The sequence below is a fragment of the Pelobates fuscus genome, chromosome 1, assembly GCF_036172605.1.
Source record: "Pelobates fuscus isolate aPelFus1 chromosome 1, aPelFus1.pri, whole genome shotgun sequence".
Lineage (NCBI taxonomy): Eukaryota > Metazoa > Chordata > Amphibia > Anura > Pelobatidae > Pelobates > Pelobates fuscus.
The window spans coordinates 153,028,577-153,048,142 of record NC_086317.1 but is presented as its reverse complement, the minus strand read 5'-3'; the positions used below and the strand labels follow the sequence as shown (position 1 = coordinate 153,048,142).

Genomic DNA, 19,566 nt, shown 5'->3' with positions numbered 1-19,566 from the left:
ATTTATTTTTTTCCAATGAAGGGAAAATGCACCTTTGCTCACCTCTAGGAGAAGATGCATAGAAGAGAAATTTAACTTCACATTTTGGTTTTACTTCCCCCCACCCCTCTATGCTGTTGTTAAATGGGGGGCTTAGAATTGCAATGTTAGTGATTTGAAATTAGCCATTGGAAACCTAGATGGCTTGCTGCCTCGTAAGCTAATCAGCCTTTTAAAAGATAAAAAAAATAATGTTGCTGTTCCAAGAATTGTGATTTTGTGTATTATATGCAAGGCTCTGTTTGTCTGTGTGTACGTGTTTGGTGTGTGTTGCAATAGTTGCTCCCATCCAAGTGCAGTTGTGTTGATGTATCAGACCTGCCATTTTTAATCTGGGTCAGGAGAATCATGGAAATGTGCATTGCAAAGCTCCAACTCCACTAACCCCAAAAATATCTGTGAAGTTCATGAGCCTATTAGCTGCCAGTGGTACGAGGGGCACAGCACAGACCAAGATTAAATGAGAAATGCCAGAAATACAGAGGGTCAGCACAAGGTGATATTCCACAATTTGCATTTAGAAACATCACACACATAGAAAGCACTTTAATACATGAGAAGCCGGCAGAGTATTGCCCTGCAATGCATTGCTTGGCTTCTAGGCTCTAAAGGGGTTCTAACGAGAACTTTTAGGGGGCTTTGGTCTGCAGTGAGTGAAGAAACAGGCAAAATGTATTTGTAGACGGGCAGTATAATCGTGGGTTTCATATAACAACGACCAGATATTTACACCACATTTCTTAAACTAATCTGGTGCTGTACTATATTTTTTGTAGCTCAGAGACTCTGTTAAACCTATGATTCCTTGTTTTTTGTACATTTCAATTAAGAAAATACATAAAGGTGGCCTCTATTTAACCACTGTACAATCAGCTATTTTAAGTAAATATGGAATGTAGCGACAGATTGGAGTAACCCTCCATTATAAAGGACACTCGCTCCAAGAAGCAGACGATTCATGAATGTGAACGACAAACAAAACATCAAACAACAAAAATAAATATACAAGGCTGTTTCAAGTAATGGCTGCTGTAAACATAGCATTGCTATGAAATGAACTTGTGGGCAATGCTTCCAACAGAACCAAACACATGCAACTGTTAACAGGAAATGTAAAATAATGACAAACGGTGACTTCGGCATTGTTTTAATAACATTAACGGATTATTTCATCCTATGTACTAATCCCACGATAAAGACAGGCTTTGTGAACCATAAATGATAGCAGGGTGGTAGAAAAATGTAACGTGACATCCGGAGAGACAGAAAATCCCACGATGGATTCATTGACAAACTCACAATATCTGCATTAATACAGGAAATGGGTATTCTAGGTTTAGAGCAGTGTCTGTTCATCAGTATTTGATATGATACAATCTATTTAAAAAACTAATTTTTTTTTATGTTGCTATTTTACAGATTTTCGATGTCTTTAGAGCAGACAGTTCATTTGGACTGGCACATTTAATTTTATTGTACATCCGCTTCCATAATTAACTAAACGTATAAAAATATTATTCAGCACAATTCACTTCCTCAATGTCTGCTAACAATGCTGGTTTTAAAGGCAAATACTACTGCTTATAAGTCATTGCTCGCCCATCGCATATTACTTACTGTTTTCTTGCTTTTACAGCTAGTGTTTGTTTGGTTACGCAAAACAATATTTCATATAGCTGACATTTCAGTCGAATTCAGCTAGTCTTGAATGTGAGCATCCTGGGGAATATAGAACTAACAATCGTATCAGGAAAAATGTTACCTAGAGACCAATAGTGTTTTTTGAGCTTTTAAGGACACCCCTGCTTGATCACATGTGATTCCAACAGTGGCTGGGCGTAAATACCCTCATATAATACAAGATAATGAACCGTATAGGGATGTGCACTCCTTTACTCCTGCTTAGGGTGTTGCAGACTTATGTAAAGTATCCCAATCCAGTTATCAATATCAACTGAAACAAAATTGAGGTATCCCTAAATGTTGGAATCCTTGAGAACTAGAAACCACAATCCTTAAGGAAAAGTCTAGCCACCTTATGAATAGTATATATAACACTGCAATAAGCAGCATATCCAAACATATCTAAAGTCCATCTTTCATCTACAGTAACTTGATTTTAGATTGCGTTTTCCACAACAGATGTATTATGACTTGGTTATACAATCTGTATTTAAGACAGGGTATTTCTTCTTATAATATAGATTTCTATGCACACTGATGACAATAGAAATTAATGTGTATTTTTATGCACAATTTTCTTGTTTTTGGCCAATTTGGATACAGTGGCTACCGTAATAATGTCAGGATATAATCTTGAATAATATTGAAGTGTAATACGAGAATGTTGGCTTTGCAAAAGCCAGATATCTTCGAGCTAGGGAATGAAGGGGCAATGAGTGACCACGTGGGTTACAAGTGCAGTAGTTACATAGGATTTGTGCATAGTGTATGCAGGCAAATGGCACCGTGTTTAAAATGCTATATTCCTTTAGATATTGGATATGAAACCTCTTCTTAAATCACCTTCATCCATGCTGCCATCTTTTGAGGTCAGAGAGAATGCTGAATGTAACATGTAAAGTCATTAGAGGCGACTGAAACAATATCTAAGAAATGTAAGACCATGTGTTGGCTTATCAGATGTCTGAAGTATTTCCCACCATCTAATTCACTGCTGAGATGTCCTCTCTATGGCTTTATTCGCCATGATTTATCAAAATTATGTAAAAGAGAACTTGACTGAAGATGCAAAATAGCTAATGGAAATGGTTTACTACTAGAAGGTGATTCTGTTTGGCTTTGGAAACACGCCTTTTGCTCTGAATAATCAATATTTGAGTTAGTGGGCGAGCTTGAAAGGACAGTTGATGATGAAGTTTTCCAGATGTCATACTAAGGACACCGTTTCCTGTAGAACAGTTACTGTTTGTGGTGAATTGTTCAACTTTGTCCAATGCAGTTCTGTTTTATGGCATCCTGGAAAGTCCTCTTTTGAACCAGTGCAAAAAAAAGCCATCAATGGCTGCTTAAGAGAAGAGCTGAAATCATAGAATTATCCATTCGAAAATTCCCTTTGTGTTCCCAACCAGTGATGAAAATGATGTACTTTCCCCAATGTCCTACAATCCCCCAGAAAAAAACAATAAATAATTAAAAATAAAATGAGTCTTTTGAAGAGAAAATAACAAGCTTAACACTCAACCAACCCAACAAACAGCAGTTTAGTCTTTTTCTCGTGTCATAGTCTCTAAATTTACATAGTACATGCAATCAGCATCCTTGCCTAGTACAAGGTAATTCCTGTGAAGTCTTCGTATTCTGATAATGAAATGCTTTTGGCGCAACAGGTTTGGCTGCTTTCCTTGTTCTTTTGAGGGAATCAAGTAATAGTAAGACCCATATGTTGTTTTTCTTCACAGTTGGAAGGAAAGTCAAGAGAACCTGCTCCTCTGCCTTACGAGTCCTTTTCTGGCGTCTCTCCCCTTTCCTTGGTCGTAGAGAAAATAGTTAAGTTCAGCTGTCAAAACTCATAGCTCCTATGAGCTGCTCCACTTTGTAGGCTAAGCGGTGTCGACGGCCCTGTTCTTCCTGTTCCAAGGCTGTGATAAGCTATGAAAAAGAAGAAGAGATATTAGAGACAGTCCAGTACAGGTCAACTAAAGAAAGTTGTATTTGACTATTAATTGGCATAATAGTAGAAGACAGGAATGTAAGAGCATAATTTTCAAAGACCCTCAACAGTGACATCGAAGCTGGGGCCCCGTTGGCCTAGGGGGACAGGCAAAGGTGAGTTTACCTTACATTAACCTGTCCCTCGCAGATGTCACCATTCTTTTCTTGCCGGTCCTCTTCTACCAAGAGCTAACATCAGTGCTGTACTCTCACATCGAGTACAGTATTTAGGTCTATGGAGGGTCCCGCGAGACAGGGGTCCTCCATAGATAGAGCCAATTCCCTGCAGCCAATGGATGGATTGACACTTGTAGACGGTGGTAGCACCTCCCAATGTCAAGATGGAAACATACTGAGACACAGTACTCCCTATTTTATCTTGGTATATCCCTTGAGTGTGTTGAAATTTCAGTAAAATTCCAAGAGAGCCAATATGTGTACTTCATAATGATTTTATTGTTATGAAATACTCATTTTGCACAGGAAAGTTGACAGGGTCGCTTTAAGGATTTTACATACCACTTACGATGCTATGGTTTGTAGGCTCCACTATACTGAATTAGACAAGGCTTCCAATAAGTTTAGGTGGTGAGTGAGGTCACACTGATCACAAGATAATAATCACTTCCCTGAATTCTAGATAACTTGGCTTTTAATGCATGTCCCCACTACATTGAATGCTTATTCTGTATTGCCTTAACATAATCATTGCATATATGTTTGCCTATTTGCAATTCCTCACCTCCACGTTGTATTTGCTGACATAAGAGTAGATTTCATTGAGTGCGCTCAGCATGTTGAATTCTGCAGAATGCATTCGAGACTGTTCTGCGAGGTAGGCATTCATATCCTGGTCGCTGATGGCTGGCAGCTTGGCAATGTCCGCATAATACCTACAGAAATCATACATGCTTACTGTAAAACTGAATTGTATGCGGACTAAATACATTTGACCAACGATCTGATCATCTTAAAGAATTATTCAATTTTTCCAATCGGTCAGAGCAACAGTTAGTTTGAGGAGAGAGTTTTTCGTTTTTAGAATGCTAGAAAAACCCCTATATACAACCCTCCTTCCACCACAGACACAGATGTATAACACATTTAATTACAGTTGTTATAAACAGAGTATATTTATATTAAGTATATGTCACCCCTATTCCTGGCAAATCAAAAGGATTAGTAGATCGAAAAAAGTTTAGCAATGAAAATGAAAAACAAGAATCTAAAAAATAATATTAACTGCACGGGTAAGTCAGAATGACAATGAGGAGTGTGGACTACACAAAAGCAGGAAATACATTTAAAAGAGTAATGTTTTTGAGGTGGATTGGTATACTGACAAAGAGTTTGTGTCTGGATAATAAATGGTTTAGAGTAATTGGGGACATGTAGTCATTTGTCATGAGTGATCAAATGCATCCATAGTATAGGTGACATATGTAAAAATCCAGTCTCATAAAATCAAATCAAAACCCCCTAAAACATATTTTTGTGACTATTCATATACATACATATGTTAACCATTAACATGTACATGGCAAACTAACCTCTCTACCCAGTTCTTGTAGTTGGGTATGTCCTTGGCATAGAGAAGCTTGTTGCTCGGGGAGTCTTTGCCAAGCCGGTGTTCCGAGGTCGAACATGAGTCCATGAACGTTTGAGCTACCACAGACAGACAAGCATCAGTGATGCTGCCTTTGTGAATGTCGAATACAAACTGGGGGTTCTTGATGACATTCACCCAAAACCGGAGAGGGAGGCTGCATGGTTCAATAGTGACATGGAATAAAGCAAAATTAGAGCTGGTAAGAGATAAAAGGGATAACATATTGTTCAAGCAACAATAATCTTTGCCCTTACAGTCTCTTTAACTTTCTGGAAGCCAGTAATCTAAAAGAAAAGGTCTTTATTTTTCTCCTTACCAGTTGCTCTTCCACGTGTGCCTCACATCAGTATCGTATATACCATGTCTGTCGGCTTGCTCATCCAAGAAGTCAAACATGTACTTGATTGCAAGTGGAAGGGCACTACCACGGTGAACAGTGCTAAACAATGTTTCAAAAAGGTCATCCACAAACTTCTGCAGTGTCCCCTATTGTACAAGAGATTGGAAAAGTATTGGGCAGTTGTTAAAATTAAATTATTAAAACGTCATTAAAACATCTGTGACTTGGGCTTGGCTTATCATGTAGACATCAAAAGTATCTCTGCCCGGTAACAAATGTATATTGCTTATTAAATGCTCATTTAAAAAATAAAATGTGTTTTCCAAATAAATAGACAGGAAGCCAAAACTGATGATATTGAAGCTATTTTACACTCCACAATTTATTAATCAATATGTTAATCAATATGTTGAAAATGCACTTCCAGGTTTTATACCACTCAAAAAAAATCTTAGCGGCAGCTATGTATGTTTGATGTCTACTGCTAATATAAAATGGCATAGACTGGTCTGCATGGATTAATTACATCAATATTGAAATTCCCAGGAGTTAAAAGTAAACCTGTTGTTGTGTTGGTGCTAAAGTGCTAGCAAAATGATCTCTACAACAGGGCGTAAATTATAGCAATGAAAAGTCATCAACAGCCCATGTTAGCAGTCTACTTTGGTTATTTTAATACTAAATGACAGTACGTACTACTACTAATAATAATAAAACAAATGGTTACCACGCAGTATACAAATGTTCTAAAGGCAACATTTATGCCCACTTTAATTAATCATTATGTAGACTTTGAAAAGTAACACCAAGGTCTCCAAATGATTTTCAATTATCATTAACAGCTTTTTATGTTGCCAGTCGACTTAAGTACTGCACAAAAATAATCAGAGGCACTCGCATAAATGACAAAGACACATTATTTATTGACTTTAATTACACTCTCATAAAATGGATAATTGTATTCCCCACTTGCGTGAGTGACTCAACTTATATATTGAATTATAAAATTTATAAAACTTTATTTGGAAGCCCTAATTTGTCCGGTTGACTTGTTGTTAGAGTACTGGAAGTTAGGAAGAAGACTAAAAAAATCAATTTTACTGTAGACCGCTATTTAACCCCTTAAGGACACATGACATGTGTGACATGTCATGATTCCCTTTTATTCCAGAAGTTTGGTCCTTAAGGGGTTAAACACATATTTCTGCTTACCTTAGTGGCCAGTAGCCGGGTTAGGTAGATTTCAGATACCATCTTACTACCACGATCACCTTCCTTCTGATCACCATGCTCGTGATTTTTTACCAGATGCCACACTTTAACTCCACTCTCCAGATCTGGGGTGATCATAGGAGCACGGGATCGTAAGCTGTCAGGGCTTCCAGTGTAACGGAATGTGGAGTCTAGAGGCAACATGAAGAGGACAGGTTACACATGGTAGCTCATGGGCTGGCCAGCAAAAATATCACTCTGCTTTACCAGACAAATACAAAGAGAAAGAATTACAAGCCCACCAAATATTATAAACAATAAATAAATAATATTATCTGCTAGAGTTTCTTACTCCTCAAAGTGGCATGGTGAAAATTGCTAACCTATTTCTATTTTATTACATTTTTATTTTGTAGAATAAGATCACATTTCTTTTAACCTCAAGTGTCTTATACATAGACATCAAAGAGCAAATAAAGTAATTATTTTGTCAGTGCTTTTATTTTGTAACCAACCTTTCCAACCAACCATGCTGGACTCTATGCTTCATTATACTATCACATAGACATAAAATGGTATGTACACTGATAATGAAATGCAGAGTAACAAGGAAAGACACTTCTATTAAGGCCAGCCACTTGCTTCAGGTCATCTGTTCTTAGTCTGCAACTGATCCTGGACCCAAGCATTGCTTGTTATTGCTTTACCTTAAGGTTTAATGTGAAACTGAATGGTCAATGTAAAAATAATCAATGAAATCGCTAAGAACACTACTAAACTTCTAATTACTCATTTTAAACACCACTATCCCATTAATGCCTCAATTAAAAAGTTACAGAAGTGACTATTACTAGAGTCTTTCTTTTATAAGCCGTTTGAGAATATTATGTCTTGAATGAACACTTCAAGCACCTTGGCCAATACAGCCCTCCCACGATAAGAACAGTTTGACATCTTACCTGGCTCCCGCTTGGTGCCCACCGCTACCCCACCTGCTGCCAAAAGCACCTGCCACTGAGCTAGGCCCAATCATGCTGGTTCTTGTTCGTTGCCTGCAAGTTCTCAGCTGGGGAGGCATCACTGGGCACAAAGCAGTAAAGTTTTACCGTGGGAGGGCAGCAGTGGTTATGGTGCTTTCAGTGTTTCTTTAAGACATGATAATCTATAGCAGTTTATAAAAGAAAGCTCTGTGTCACTATTTACTATGGGAGCATGCTCAGGGCACCATAACCACTACAAAGAGGCAGTGGCATACATACTGTGGTCGGGTGCCCGCCGCCATGTGTTGCGGCCCGCGCGGTGTAACCGCCGGGCCTGCACGTTAAGGGGCCCATGCTGTTAGGGTCACCAGATGGCTATGGCGACCGGACCCCTCTGATGACATCGCAGCTGGGAGGAAGTGACTGCCCCAGCACTCCTCCCAGCTTACAACGGGAGCTGCGCGGGAGTAAGAGAGGAGGGAGTCAGAGTGGGAACACTGACTCCCATCAGGCTGAGCCACCACGGGACCCCAGGGAAGTCACCCTCCTGCATCTAAAAGGTAGGAAACGGGAAGGTGACTAAAATATTTTGTATATGTGTTTGTTTGCTTTCAGTTTGACCACTTACTCCGGAAGGGCACTGGGGCACTCCTGGTACCATAACAACTACATTGGGTTGTAGTAGTTAGAGATACTCGATATCCTTATACTCAAAAAGCTAACAGTTAGACATGTTTGAAAAGGCAATAATAGCCTGATTAGTTAATTCCCCAGTAAAGAATGCCTGCCATCAAGATCCGTTTAAACAAGGAAAGAGGCTTAGCACAGCTTAGTCAATGTAGCCACCTAGCAATAAAAATGTTGCCACATTAGGAGAAACTGGCAAGGTTTAATTTACAATGTATCTGTTGTCAAGCTAAAACAGATTCAATTATACAATATAAGCGGATGGATGCAGAAAGCATGACCAGATGTTCTATTGCAGCCTCTGCTGGACATTGTAATGGAACATACGCTGGTGTGTCTGTCAGGAAATGATTCCTCTTGTTCTCCTTTGCAACATGTACAGCTCTGTCAATACTAAACAATGTGCAAGTCTTATTAAAATTACCAACATACCATTAATTTTGCTGCTTTTGCCAAAGGCACGTGGGAGCAGCTTTTCTCTTGGTGTCATTTGCTAAATGGTGGATTCTGAGGCCTTATATAGTTTGTTCTAAATAATTTGCTATGATGCATTATAATTAGTTTTTCGCTTTTGCACAACCATATTTTGCTACAGTATTCATAATTTGTATGTAATGAACAAAACAGACAAATGTTTATGGAGCAGCTAAACCCTTGCAGACTGTTCTCGGCTACAAATTTATTGCGCTCTATGGCATGATCGAAATGAAAATGACACTTGCTGACAATAGGGAGCCGGTGTACTCTAGTATGGGACTGATGGCCACCATTTAATATATTTCCATTCACATTTCAAACCCTTTAACTCAACTGCTTGGCACACGTAAAAAGAAACCTTAGCCTCTGTGGCACAAAACATGTTGATTAAGCAAGAGCAAAACGTATTTTGGTGGATTTTTTTTGTGTATTAATTTAATACAACATTGTCATTGTTAACTTTCTATTCGTGGCTCAGCACTGATTACATTTTCATATTATTTGTTGATGGGATAACGGGCTTTCATATTCCACAAAATGACAGATTGTAAAATATTTAGGCCACAGCTATACAAAATCTGTACAAATACACGGTCTTGACCTGTTCGATTAGCTACCTTAGAACACTGGAGTTAAATCTATTGTCTGTGAGCAGTAATTCTGCCAGATGTTTATTTCTTTAAGTTATTTCCTAAAAGCATGGTTGGTTAATGCTGCAATCACAATCAGGATCCTTAAGGTCCTATTTACTCAATGATCGTCTGGTTCAATTATTTTTCGTCTAGAGGCTTAGCACTTTACCGTTAGACCTCTGGATTAAACCAACATTTCCGATGTAAGGTGAACAAGGTGTGAAATTATTTGTTGTGAAAATGATTGCAGTGAAACTGGGGAAATTGATGTGACCACATAAGACTGCCCACTTTTAAATTTATCTTGCCCCCTTTTGAGGTTTTCAGATGCACACGCCTTGCTTTCTTAGGCCACAATTTAATATTTCAAATCTGTTAGAAAAATCTTTCATATTATCTATCTACAGAAGTCACCATTAAAGTCTAAGGGAATTCTTGCCGATAAATCATTTGAAAACTTTTTCCAACAAATTTGTATAGAAAATAATTTAATTAGTTAAATTCAAAGCATTAGTTTCAAAGCATTAGTTTGAAAACGAGTATCTCCACGGCACTGACCCATAGAGTAATTGAGCTAAATATTCTAGTGTCTGTAACCCACTAGGATTGGATTTAGACTCTGTTGCCTATGGAATTGAAACAGTATTAATGAATAATTAAGAAATAAATGACTAGATTTTTATATAGACCAGTGTTTCTGATGAGTAATAGAAATATTTTGTTGGCCAGATGGCGAAAACCAAGGAAGTTTTTCAAGTTTTCAAGTCTATAATTTTATTCTATGGAATAAATCAACATCGGCTCCCTTCCTATGGAATAGCCTGCCTACCGCCATCAGACTCCCCTAGTCTTGCATCTTTTAAGAAGTGCCTTAAAACCCATCTCTTTAGGAAAGCATATGGCCTCCAAGACTAACCCTTACCTCACATACCTGTCTCTTGCCCTCTCCTAAAGGGCAGTCCACCTTATTTGATTGCAAATTCCTGTCCTAATGTGTTTTACACCCCACCTCCTATAGAATGTAAGCTCGATTGAGCAGGGTCCTCTTCAACCTATTGTTCCTGTAAGTTTATTTGTAATTGTCCTATTTATAGTTAAATCCCTTCTCATAATATTGTAAAGCGCTACGGAATCTGTTGGCGCTATATAAATTGCAATAATAATAATAATAATAATAACAAATATATATATACAAAAAAAGATAACATATATTGCTTAAAAAAAAAAACATTGTCAAGAGCTATTTCTGTTCTAGTTTTTCCTTACCATATCTACTAATAGAAGTCCGTGAAATGCTGGCAGAAGCTGGGATGTTGTACGATGAGGTTTGTTTTGGAACAAGTGCAACCACCGACCGATCTGAGACCTGCGTATACAAGGAAGAAAATAAGTTATTATTACAAAGCTATGCTGACCCCTAGTGGGCAATATATGTAATTGCACGATTAGGATATTTTGAATAAACATGTACTGTGAGAATTAGTATTATTATAATTATTCCCATTGCACTTTCTAGGGACAAAAAAATGCACATGACATTTCTGCTCTAAACATTGGGTTGAGCATCTTTTTCACTGCCAGAAGGTGTTAACTCAAATGTTGTCTTTACTACACAATCAAGATAATAAATATTAATAATTTACATTTTACAGAGAATTTTATTTTCATGAAAAGGTTGTGTGTGTGTGTGTGTCTGTGGGGTGGGGGGGAGTGTAAGTAAGGAATATTTCCTCTGTCAGGGGAGCAATGCTTTACCAGGTAACTTTGTTTGAGAAGTTCTATTCATTCTATGCTGTCTACCACCCTTCCTTGCATGAAGCACGGTAGTAAGATCTGGGGTCCTAATATTTTTTTCATGTTTTTTTTTTTTTTTTTATAGAATAATGCAACCATTTTTGCAAGTGTAATACTATGCCAACTAAACAATGGCAATCTGTGACTGTTCCAGACTTTTTAACATGTAATGCATAGAGTTGTGCTTTGAATAAATAAAAAACACTTAAAAGTGCTTTGCTATGACCGAACCCACATTTCAGCCGACATTAACTATTAATAATTTTCTTTATTCATTATTTAATTTTACGAATAAAACCGCTTAACCCGTCTATATATTGTAATGATTTCCTTTTGGATAATGTCCATAAATATCTTTGGATGTACATACAACAATTCCTGCACAAAAAAACAATAGATCTGTGAATTTAGTGTGACTTGGTAACAAAGTTACGGGAGTCATTTCCTGACATGTAGAGATGTTTGTGCTAGAAGCGTGTTAACATTGCCTAGCCTTGCATTCAAACACAGAAGAATTTAGTGTGAGAACCGGAAATCGGAACATTTTTTTGGAGGCCCATTCATTTATAACCCCATCCTAAAGATGGAGAACGCGGCTGATTTAATTAAGGCTGAAAGTACAAAGAGAATAAAGCCGCTATCATAATGTTATGGACCATAAAGCATTCTTATTAAACCATTTTTTATTCTAACCGGTTTTATGAACTTTATAAAAATGTGATTTATGGTAGGACAAGCAATAAAGCCATCTCTCAGAAGCTTAAATTGCCTGTCCTTCTATTACATCAAGAGGATTAATTAGGCAAAAGTCAAGCCATAAATGAATATTAGCGCTAACGAGATTCTGTTATGGCTGCTTTAAGTAAAGTTCCAAGATTTTACCCTCCTTATAAATCTAACTTTGAAAAAAAGAATGAAAATTACCCCCAAAAATCCAATTAAAAAACAAAACAAGCCTACATTGGAGAATATTATGAAACTAACGCTTTGCCATGTGCTGATTTTTATCTCATTACAGTATTAAACTGTAAAGCCAAACAATCACAGTAAATGAAGGAATAGCCTTTTTAAACCTTGGCCCAGCCCTATAGTAGTCTTGTAATTACCCATGCTCTCCCTGGTCGCTAATTGACCGCCCAATAGAATGATTTGCTTCCCTGTGGTCATTTTGATTAACGTATTGGGAGTAATAAATGCGATGAAGATAATTTCATACACTGGATGCACAGGATCTGGAAGATGGTAATGGTGCCTTTCGGTTATGCAGGTCCCTATGTGCTGTACACATATCCGGAGACAGGATTCTGGGTTATACTGCAGATCCTACATTTCCAGCAATGAATAGGTCAGCAGTAGAATGAAGTCAAATGTCCATTCAGCAGAAAGTAATGCACTTCCCTGCTCTATTTATTATAGATTATGTAATAAAACCAATAAATTATGTACATCGGGAAGCCAGCTATTGAAGTATTAGGAGGATACTTTGCACACTGCCAAGACATCAACATGCATTGTTTAATCGAACTGCACCAGTGCTAGCAGATCTTGCAGATCTTCAAGTGGAAATGACTACCACTCCCATGATTCTGAGCTGTGGACAGCTTGGGGAGGATCAAGGTAATTTTAAATTGCGGTAGATCCAATTCCCAACAGGCCTTTGTAATAGTCCAGAGTACTTTGGGATAAATGTAAGATATCAGAATTGTCAATGGCAAGGCCAAGATCTGGAAGCAGAGCAAGATCCCTGAAAATCCGTGTTAAATATATGGGTTAGTTAAAGGGACACGGTAGGCACGGTAACTGCTTCATCTCATTGTAGTGTCTGCAGTATTTTAAACTACAATAAATGTATTTAGAAATCAGTCTGTGAAAATAAGATACATTGTTCTTTTCCTAAAGTACATTTTAGCTGTGTAAAATATTACTAGCAAGCCACCTAATACCTAACAGAACAGGTCTGCCCCATCATGCCACACTCGCACCATTAAATTTAAAGTGTCCTTTTTTGGTCTAGTTGACATTTTGAGAGGTACATGGAACATCACTTCTCACATATCACCAAGTATTTTTTTTTTATGAGATGTATATGTTGATAATCAAAGGTCTAACAAAATGTTTAGCCTGGCTGTCTGGTCCTGTGCTTTCATGTTATTTAAAAAAAAAAAAAAAAAAAAAAAACCCACAATGATTTAAGGTTAAGTATAATGTACACGTAACTCTTCAGTTGATGTTGAACTACAACTCCAAAGATCCTTATCCTGTATGCTCTTAGCCAACTGCTAACGGAGGACTCTATAGGCGTTGTTAGACACCAGCTGGATAGTTAGTAGTTGGCTGCTTCTGTTTCAGATTGGTGCATATGAGCAAGCATGCTTAGACACATCATTAGCCTACTGTAGAAAAACTTTATCTAAATTGCTGGTACCTGATAATGCATCAGCGTATTAAGCCTCTTCCAGTCCCCCTCTATCTTGGTTGTAATGTCTTCGTCCTGTAAGACAACCCTTGCTATGCGTCCCTGCCGCCATTCTGCAAGGGAATCAAAAGGGATTGGTCAGAAGATGATTAAGACAGCCCTTTAATTGCATGTATAGGTTAAAACGAGTGATGACTAACAACATTACTTTTGACACTTATTTTTCAAACATTTTACTTCAAATTTCTGTCATTTAAATATTTAGAGAAAAATGACAAAATATTTAGTGACAATGTGATTTTTGTTTTGCCTAATTCTGTTCTCAGTGAGGGCTCCTACACATTGTTTTGTGCTTTAAGTGAATTTTTATCTTCACAATTTTCACTCATTAAATGGACGATGGCACAAAATGTAATCAATTAGATCTTAACATCGTGCTGGTTAAAGTATAGCTATAATTTAAGCTCATTTAAAAGTTGAATGTCCAGGTGTTCAGTAGTTTGGCAAAGAAGGTGGATTTCACTAATTTGAGAATTGCAGGGAATTCAAAGTAAATTCAAAGTAAATTTCAAAATGTAGACCACAAAAGCCAAATCAGGAAGACTCTCCCAGTCAAATCTGAATTCAGTTTGGCTATTTTCGCATTTAATTTAAATTCACTTAAAATTCCCAGCAATTCTTACTTTAGTGAAAACACTGTATATACACTTGCACTAAAAAGCACGACACATTTCTCAAGATAAACTCCCTTTAATTAAGGACACATGACATGTGTGACATGTCATGATTCCCTTTTATTCCAGAAGTTTGGTCCTTAAGGGGTTAAAGTCAGATGAGATGTATTAAAGTTCTTAGTCGGATACTATTTTATCTCTGCACAGCCCTGCCTTGAGCCATATGTGCATTTTTGCGAATCCAGCATAATCATTGAATAATCCAGCATAATCATTAATTTGCATGTCAAGAAACATTATTCATTCTGAAACACCCAGAACATATTAGCCCATACCAAAGGGGTGGAATAAATTAAATGGTTTCCTATGAATCAAGTAGACCCCCCTTTACATTAAGCATTTGACAGGTGACAGGGCCACTTATGTGAATTATTGTGCCAAAATCACTGTTCTAGAACGCTCCTGCAATTTAAATTTTTTTGAACAAAATAGCAATATAAAACATATATAAGTCTGGTTCACATGTCAAGACTTAATGAAGTTCCCAGATGATGCTCAGACAGAAGTTTCAGATATTACATATTGTATTTTAATGTGAATGCAGAAAACAGCTCTTATTGGTTCTGTTTAATAAGTAGGTACTAAATATATTTACCAAGGTCCATGTCTCCTGCTCGCGGCCTCTGAGAATACGGCACATTTTTATATACTGCGTCCAGTATTTTCTCCTTGACCTGAGTAATGGTGTCGCAATTTAAAGCTTTCACTGGGATCTCTGGACTATTCTCATTATCGGGATTCACACAATTTAGAATCTGCACAGTGGGAAATACAATGTCAGTAAAATTGGTGATGGTGCTGGAGCAGCAAAGACAAAGAGACAGAGAGACAGAGTAACAAATATACGGAATGATTGATAATTAGTAATACAAAGTGCTGGTCAATAACTAGAACTAGAGTTTCATTTGCAAAGGATATATAACCTCCCCACCCCACCCACACCCCAAAAACAATCGTAGTAACCAGTGCCCCCTTCAGAGAGATACAATTTTACAAAATGTAAAATTTACACATTGTACCAGACTAAAAGAAACACATACACCATATGTTTTGCCTTTTATCCCTATGCCATCAGCTGAAAAATCGAATTTGTGAATAAAATGAAATATATACATTTGGTGGTAATTTGGCCGGCATGTAGGATAGTTTGCAAGCTCTTGCGAGCAGGGTCCTCATCACCCTATTGTTCTTGTAACATTTTGTAATTGTATTATTTGTTGTTAAATCCCCCCTATAGTAAAGTGCTGCACAATACGTTGGCGCTATATGGATGTACATATATGAACATGCACTTTAGCATGTGCAATCACAAATGTATTTTAAGAATCATTTAATCATATTTAAAAAACAAAAACAAAAAAAAAACGTAAAAAGAGATCATGAGCAATGAGCGGTCATGTATAAAAACGGTCATTTTCACTTTCAAATTAGTTTTGTGCGAATACACCATTTCCTAATGTATAAAACAGTTATCCCACCCTTTCTGTAATGGTGAGTTTTTCCTGCTTTTTTGTAGTGTGCCAAAATAATTTGTCTTTTTTTTATTCCTCTTTCAGATTTTTGCTCCTTTTTTTCCAACAAATTAAGAAAATGTGTCACTCTGACAGTGGCAAAAATAAAAGATTGTTTAGATGAGCAGTTTTGCACATCTAATTTATTCATTGGGAGCGACATGTGGCACAACGACAAGACAAGAGGCACAGCAATACATATGTTGTCACAAATATGGGAATAAATAGGCACAAATAGGAAAATCTTCAGAAAAGCTGCCCATAATTTTATCCATATCCCTCAAAGTACCTTAACTCCTTGTGCATCAGTAGTTAGCGCCCTCTAGTGGTCAAATGATAGTCTTTCAATCCTCTTTCATGCACTTACCAGAGTTTTGTATTCAATCTGTTGCCGGATCAACTTGTCTTCACTTAATGAGTAGCGAGCTTCTCCCGTGATGGAATCGATGGGTCCTTTCTCCATTTGCTGCTTTATGGCGCAGTGTAACATAAAGAGGGGCTCCCCAGCACACTCCTGTAAATCATCATAAACACAGCCTTTTAATAACTGACCAATAAGCAGAGGTGTGTTTCTCACACCCAAGAAGCTAATGAATGGAGTTACAAGCATACAACATTTTATGTAAAATGTAGATATTACTGGCTATTGAACGTTTATTGCTTTTAATTTAAATCTCTTTAAAGCAAATTTTCTTTTGCAAATGGGAATATTTTTATGTTAAGTTTAGTGGATATTTGATATTGTTCTAAATATAATGTACCAGAATATCCATGTATATTTAAAGGACACTATAGTCACTAAAACAACTTTAGCTTAATGAAGCAGTTTTGGTGTATAGACCATGTCCCTGCAGTCTCACTGCTCAATTAACGGCCATTTAGGAGTTAAATCACAATGTTTATGAACCCTAGTCACACCTACTTGCATGTGACTTGCACAGCCTTCGTAAACACTTCCTGTAAAGATTAATCTAACGTTTATCCTTTATTGCAAGTTCTGTTTAATTTAGATTTTGTTTGTCCCCCTGCTATGCTAGACCCTGCAAGAGCCTCCTGTATGTAATTAAAGTTCAATTTACAGACCAAGAGATAAAATAGTTTAAGGTAAATTACATCTGATTGAAAGTGAAACCATTTTTGTTTCATGCAGGCTCTGTCAATCAGAGTCAGGGGAGGTGTGACAAGGGCTGCATAAACAGAAACAAAGTGATTTAACTCCTAAATGACAGTGAATTGAGCAGTGAAACCTGAGAAGCATGGTCTATATACTAAAACTGCTTCATTAAGCCAAAATTGTTTAGGTGACTATAGTGTTCCTTTAATGCAATCGCATGCATCTAAATAATATTTATCTAATAAATGTTCCTATTAATTTAATTTATCCGTTTGATAATAAACTACATCGGCTGGTTCATATGCAGTGCAGTTGAATCATTCTGAGCCTCACTGCTTTCACTACTGTCTCCCCAATGTTACACTTGTCATTACAGTGAGAGTATATATGACCACAATCAATAATTGTCTAACATGGAGGAATATGGCTCTTTGGCTCCAGTTGCACATTATTGCTTTCCCTGCACTTTAAAAAAATGACGTAGGTCAAAAGCTATATTTAGGTCTTTAGGTGCTAGGGTTTTAGGATTGAATATCCATAGCATTTATTTTTGGCCACCCTTGTGCCTCATCTGTTTTGTTGGGATTACACCCCCCCCCCCCCCCCCCCCCCGCATCAGGATGTCAGGCTCTACTGCTTGTGAATGGGTAAGTACTTTCCAATGTATGTGTGTACTTTCTAGCTCATATTATTTTTTTGATGCAGTCTTATTTTGACTTCAGAATATTTTTTTTTTAGAGTCTATTTGTGTAGATACATAGCTTTAACAGAGAAATACATGAGGACTCTCACCGTAAGGTAAAAGGGTAAGTCCTTTATAGTAACACTTTACGCACCATGGCCACTACTGGGTGGTTATGGTGCCAGGAATACCATAGCACTCCCCTAACTGTTTTAGAATAGTTTGACTTCTAATATGTTGTTCACCGATTCTCTTTGTCTGTTGCTTACCTTGAGGAACTTGTGCAGCAGGAAAGCAAACCAATTGGTCAACATCTTTTCCGCTACCGACTCTGTCCTACGTGAAAAATAAGAAACATTGCAAAGCATTAGGAATGTCATTGTATGACACCAAATATTTATCAATAAAGCTTTGAGCATTCAAGACTGACAGTCTCATTACGGTCTACTTGAAACTACAAGGGCAGCAGGTAAAATCTGTATCACTCCAGGATTAGATCTTTCAGAAAACTAATACTAGCCTTTGTGGCTTACCCGCACAGAATTTGGCCAAATGTTACATTTTAAGTCCTGTTGAAAATGATGCTGTCACAATAAAGATTATCTGGATCCCAGCAGCCACATATTGAAGCTATTATCTCGTTGCACCAAAGATTATATCAATTGTTACTATTATTATTATATAATACAGCACGCTAGAAGTAAAAGTAAAGCAACATAGCAACATTAACATGGCCAAATGTACAATTTTGTAGGTTTTGTTCCTGCAATTCCTTGCCCTTTAAGAAAGCTCGACATGTTAATAGGACAGAAAAATCGGTGCATTGTTGCGAAAAATGTGGGGGGAAAAAAGAGTTAAAGGAGCATGCTATTTCATATACAGGGAAGAACAGAATTGTAGAATGTGGTGCAGAAAATCGGTTCTGAACGCGATACACAGCCATAATGTAGTCATTAACATAAACGTCACACACTATCATGCGTTATATAGCATGGATCATGCACTGTAAATGTATTTCATGGAAGGTGATGATTACAATTACGATTACTTATATAACACCAATATATTCTGCAGTGTTGTACAATAGATAATCAAGACACACTTTTAATTCTAACAAAACACATATGGCATACAGGAACATGGGGTGAAGGGGGTCCTGCCTAAATGTGCTTACAATCTGCAGATATCTTCATTTCATTGAATGAAGACAACAATCTTTCTCATTTTGGAGAACAGGGCTATCCAGGATACATTGGTGCTGACTACACTTGGCACTGCAGATGTCTGAGACTATAATTCCTACAATCCCTATCTGAGCATCACTAGGAAATTCAGTTTAAAGCTTCTGACAAGTCAAGGTTACCCATCACTGACATATACAACAAGGTGTCTTGGTCCTAGTTCTCATGTTGTTAATCCTTTGCAGGCTGTTCACACTTCACGTTAATCTTCACAAAAGAGAAAGCAAATCTGGCTTTCAAAAAGACGCCTGTAAAAAATTTTTTTCTGAAGCTGCGTGAATTTCAAAACCTCAGAGATTATTCCAACAAATCTCTACTTTTTTTTTTTATAGTCTTCTCAGCACAGCAGCTGTAATTATTACATTTCTTTTCTCGTCTTAACGAAAAGGAACGCGCCCCACTGAGCGCTCAGCCGCTGAAAGG

The 19,566-nt window shown here is 37.3% G+C and overlaps 1 protein-coding gene across 1 annotated transcript in view; it reads right to left on the bottom strand.

The window, feature by feature from the left end:
- Positions 1-303: 303 nt before the first annotated feature.
- PLXNA2 (plexin A2) overlaps positions 304-19,566 on the bottom strand; it is a 330,517-nt gene continuing 311,254 nt past the window's right edge. Inside the window, exons 23-32 of the mRNA XM_063450974.1 lie at positions 18,172-18,238; positions 16,474-16,620; positions 15,191-15,350; positions 13,871-13,974; positions 10,918-11,017; positions 6,876-7,066; positions 5,640-5,809; positions 5,265-5,477; positions 4,457-4,607; positions 304-3,651 (exon numbers count right to left, since the gene is read on the bottom strand). Of these exons, the coding sequence (XP_063307044.1) occupies positions 3,556-3,651; positions 4,457-4,607; positions 5,265-5,477; positions 5,640-5,809; positions 6,876-7,066; positions 10,918-11,017; positions 13,871-13,974; positions 15,191-15,350; positions 16,474-16,620; positions 18,172-18,238 (1,399 nt within the window). The 3' untranslated portion in view covers positions 304-3,555. The remainder of the gene's footprint in view (positions 3,652-4,456; positions 4,608-5,264; positions 5,478-5,639; positions 5,810-6,875; positions 7,067-10,917; positions 11,018-13,870; positions 13,975-15,190; positions 15,351-16,473; positions 16,621-18,171; positions 18,239-19,566) is intronic.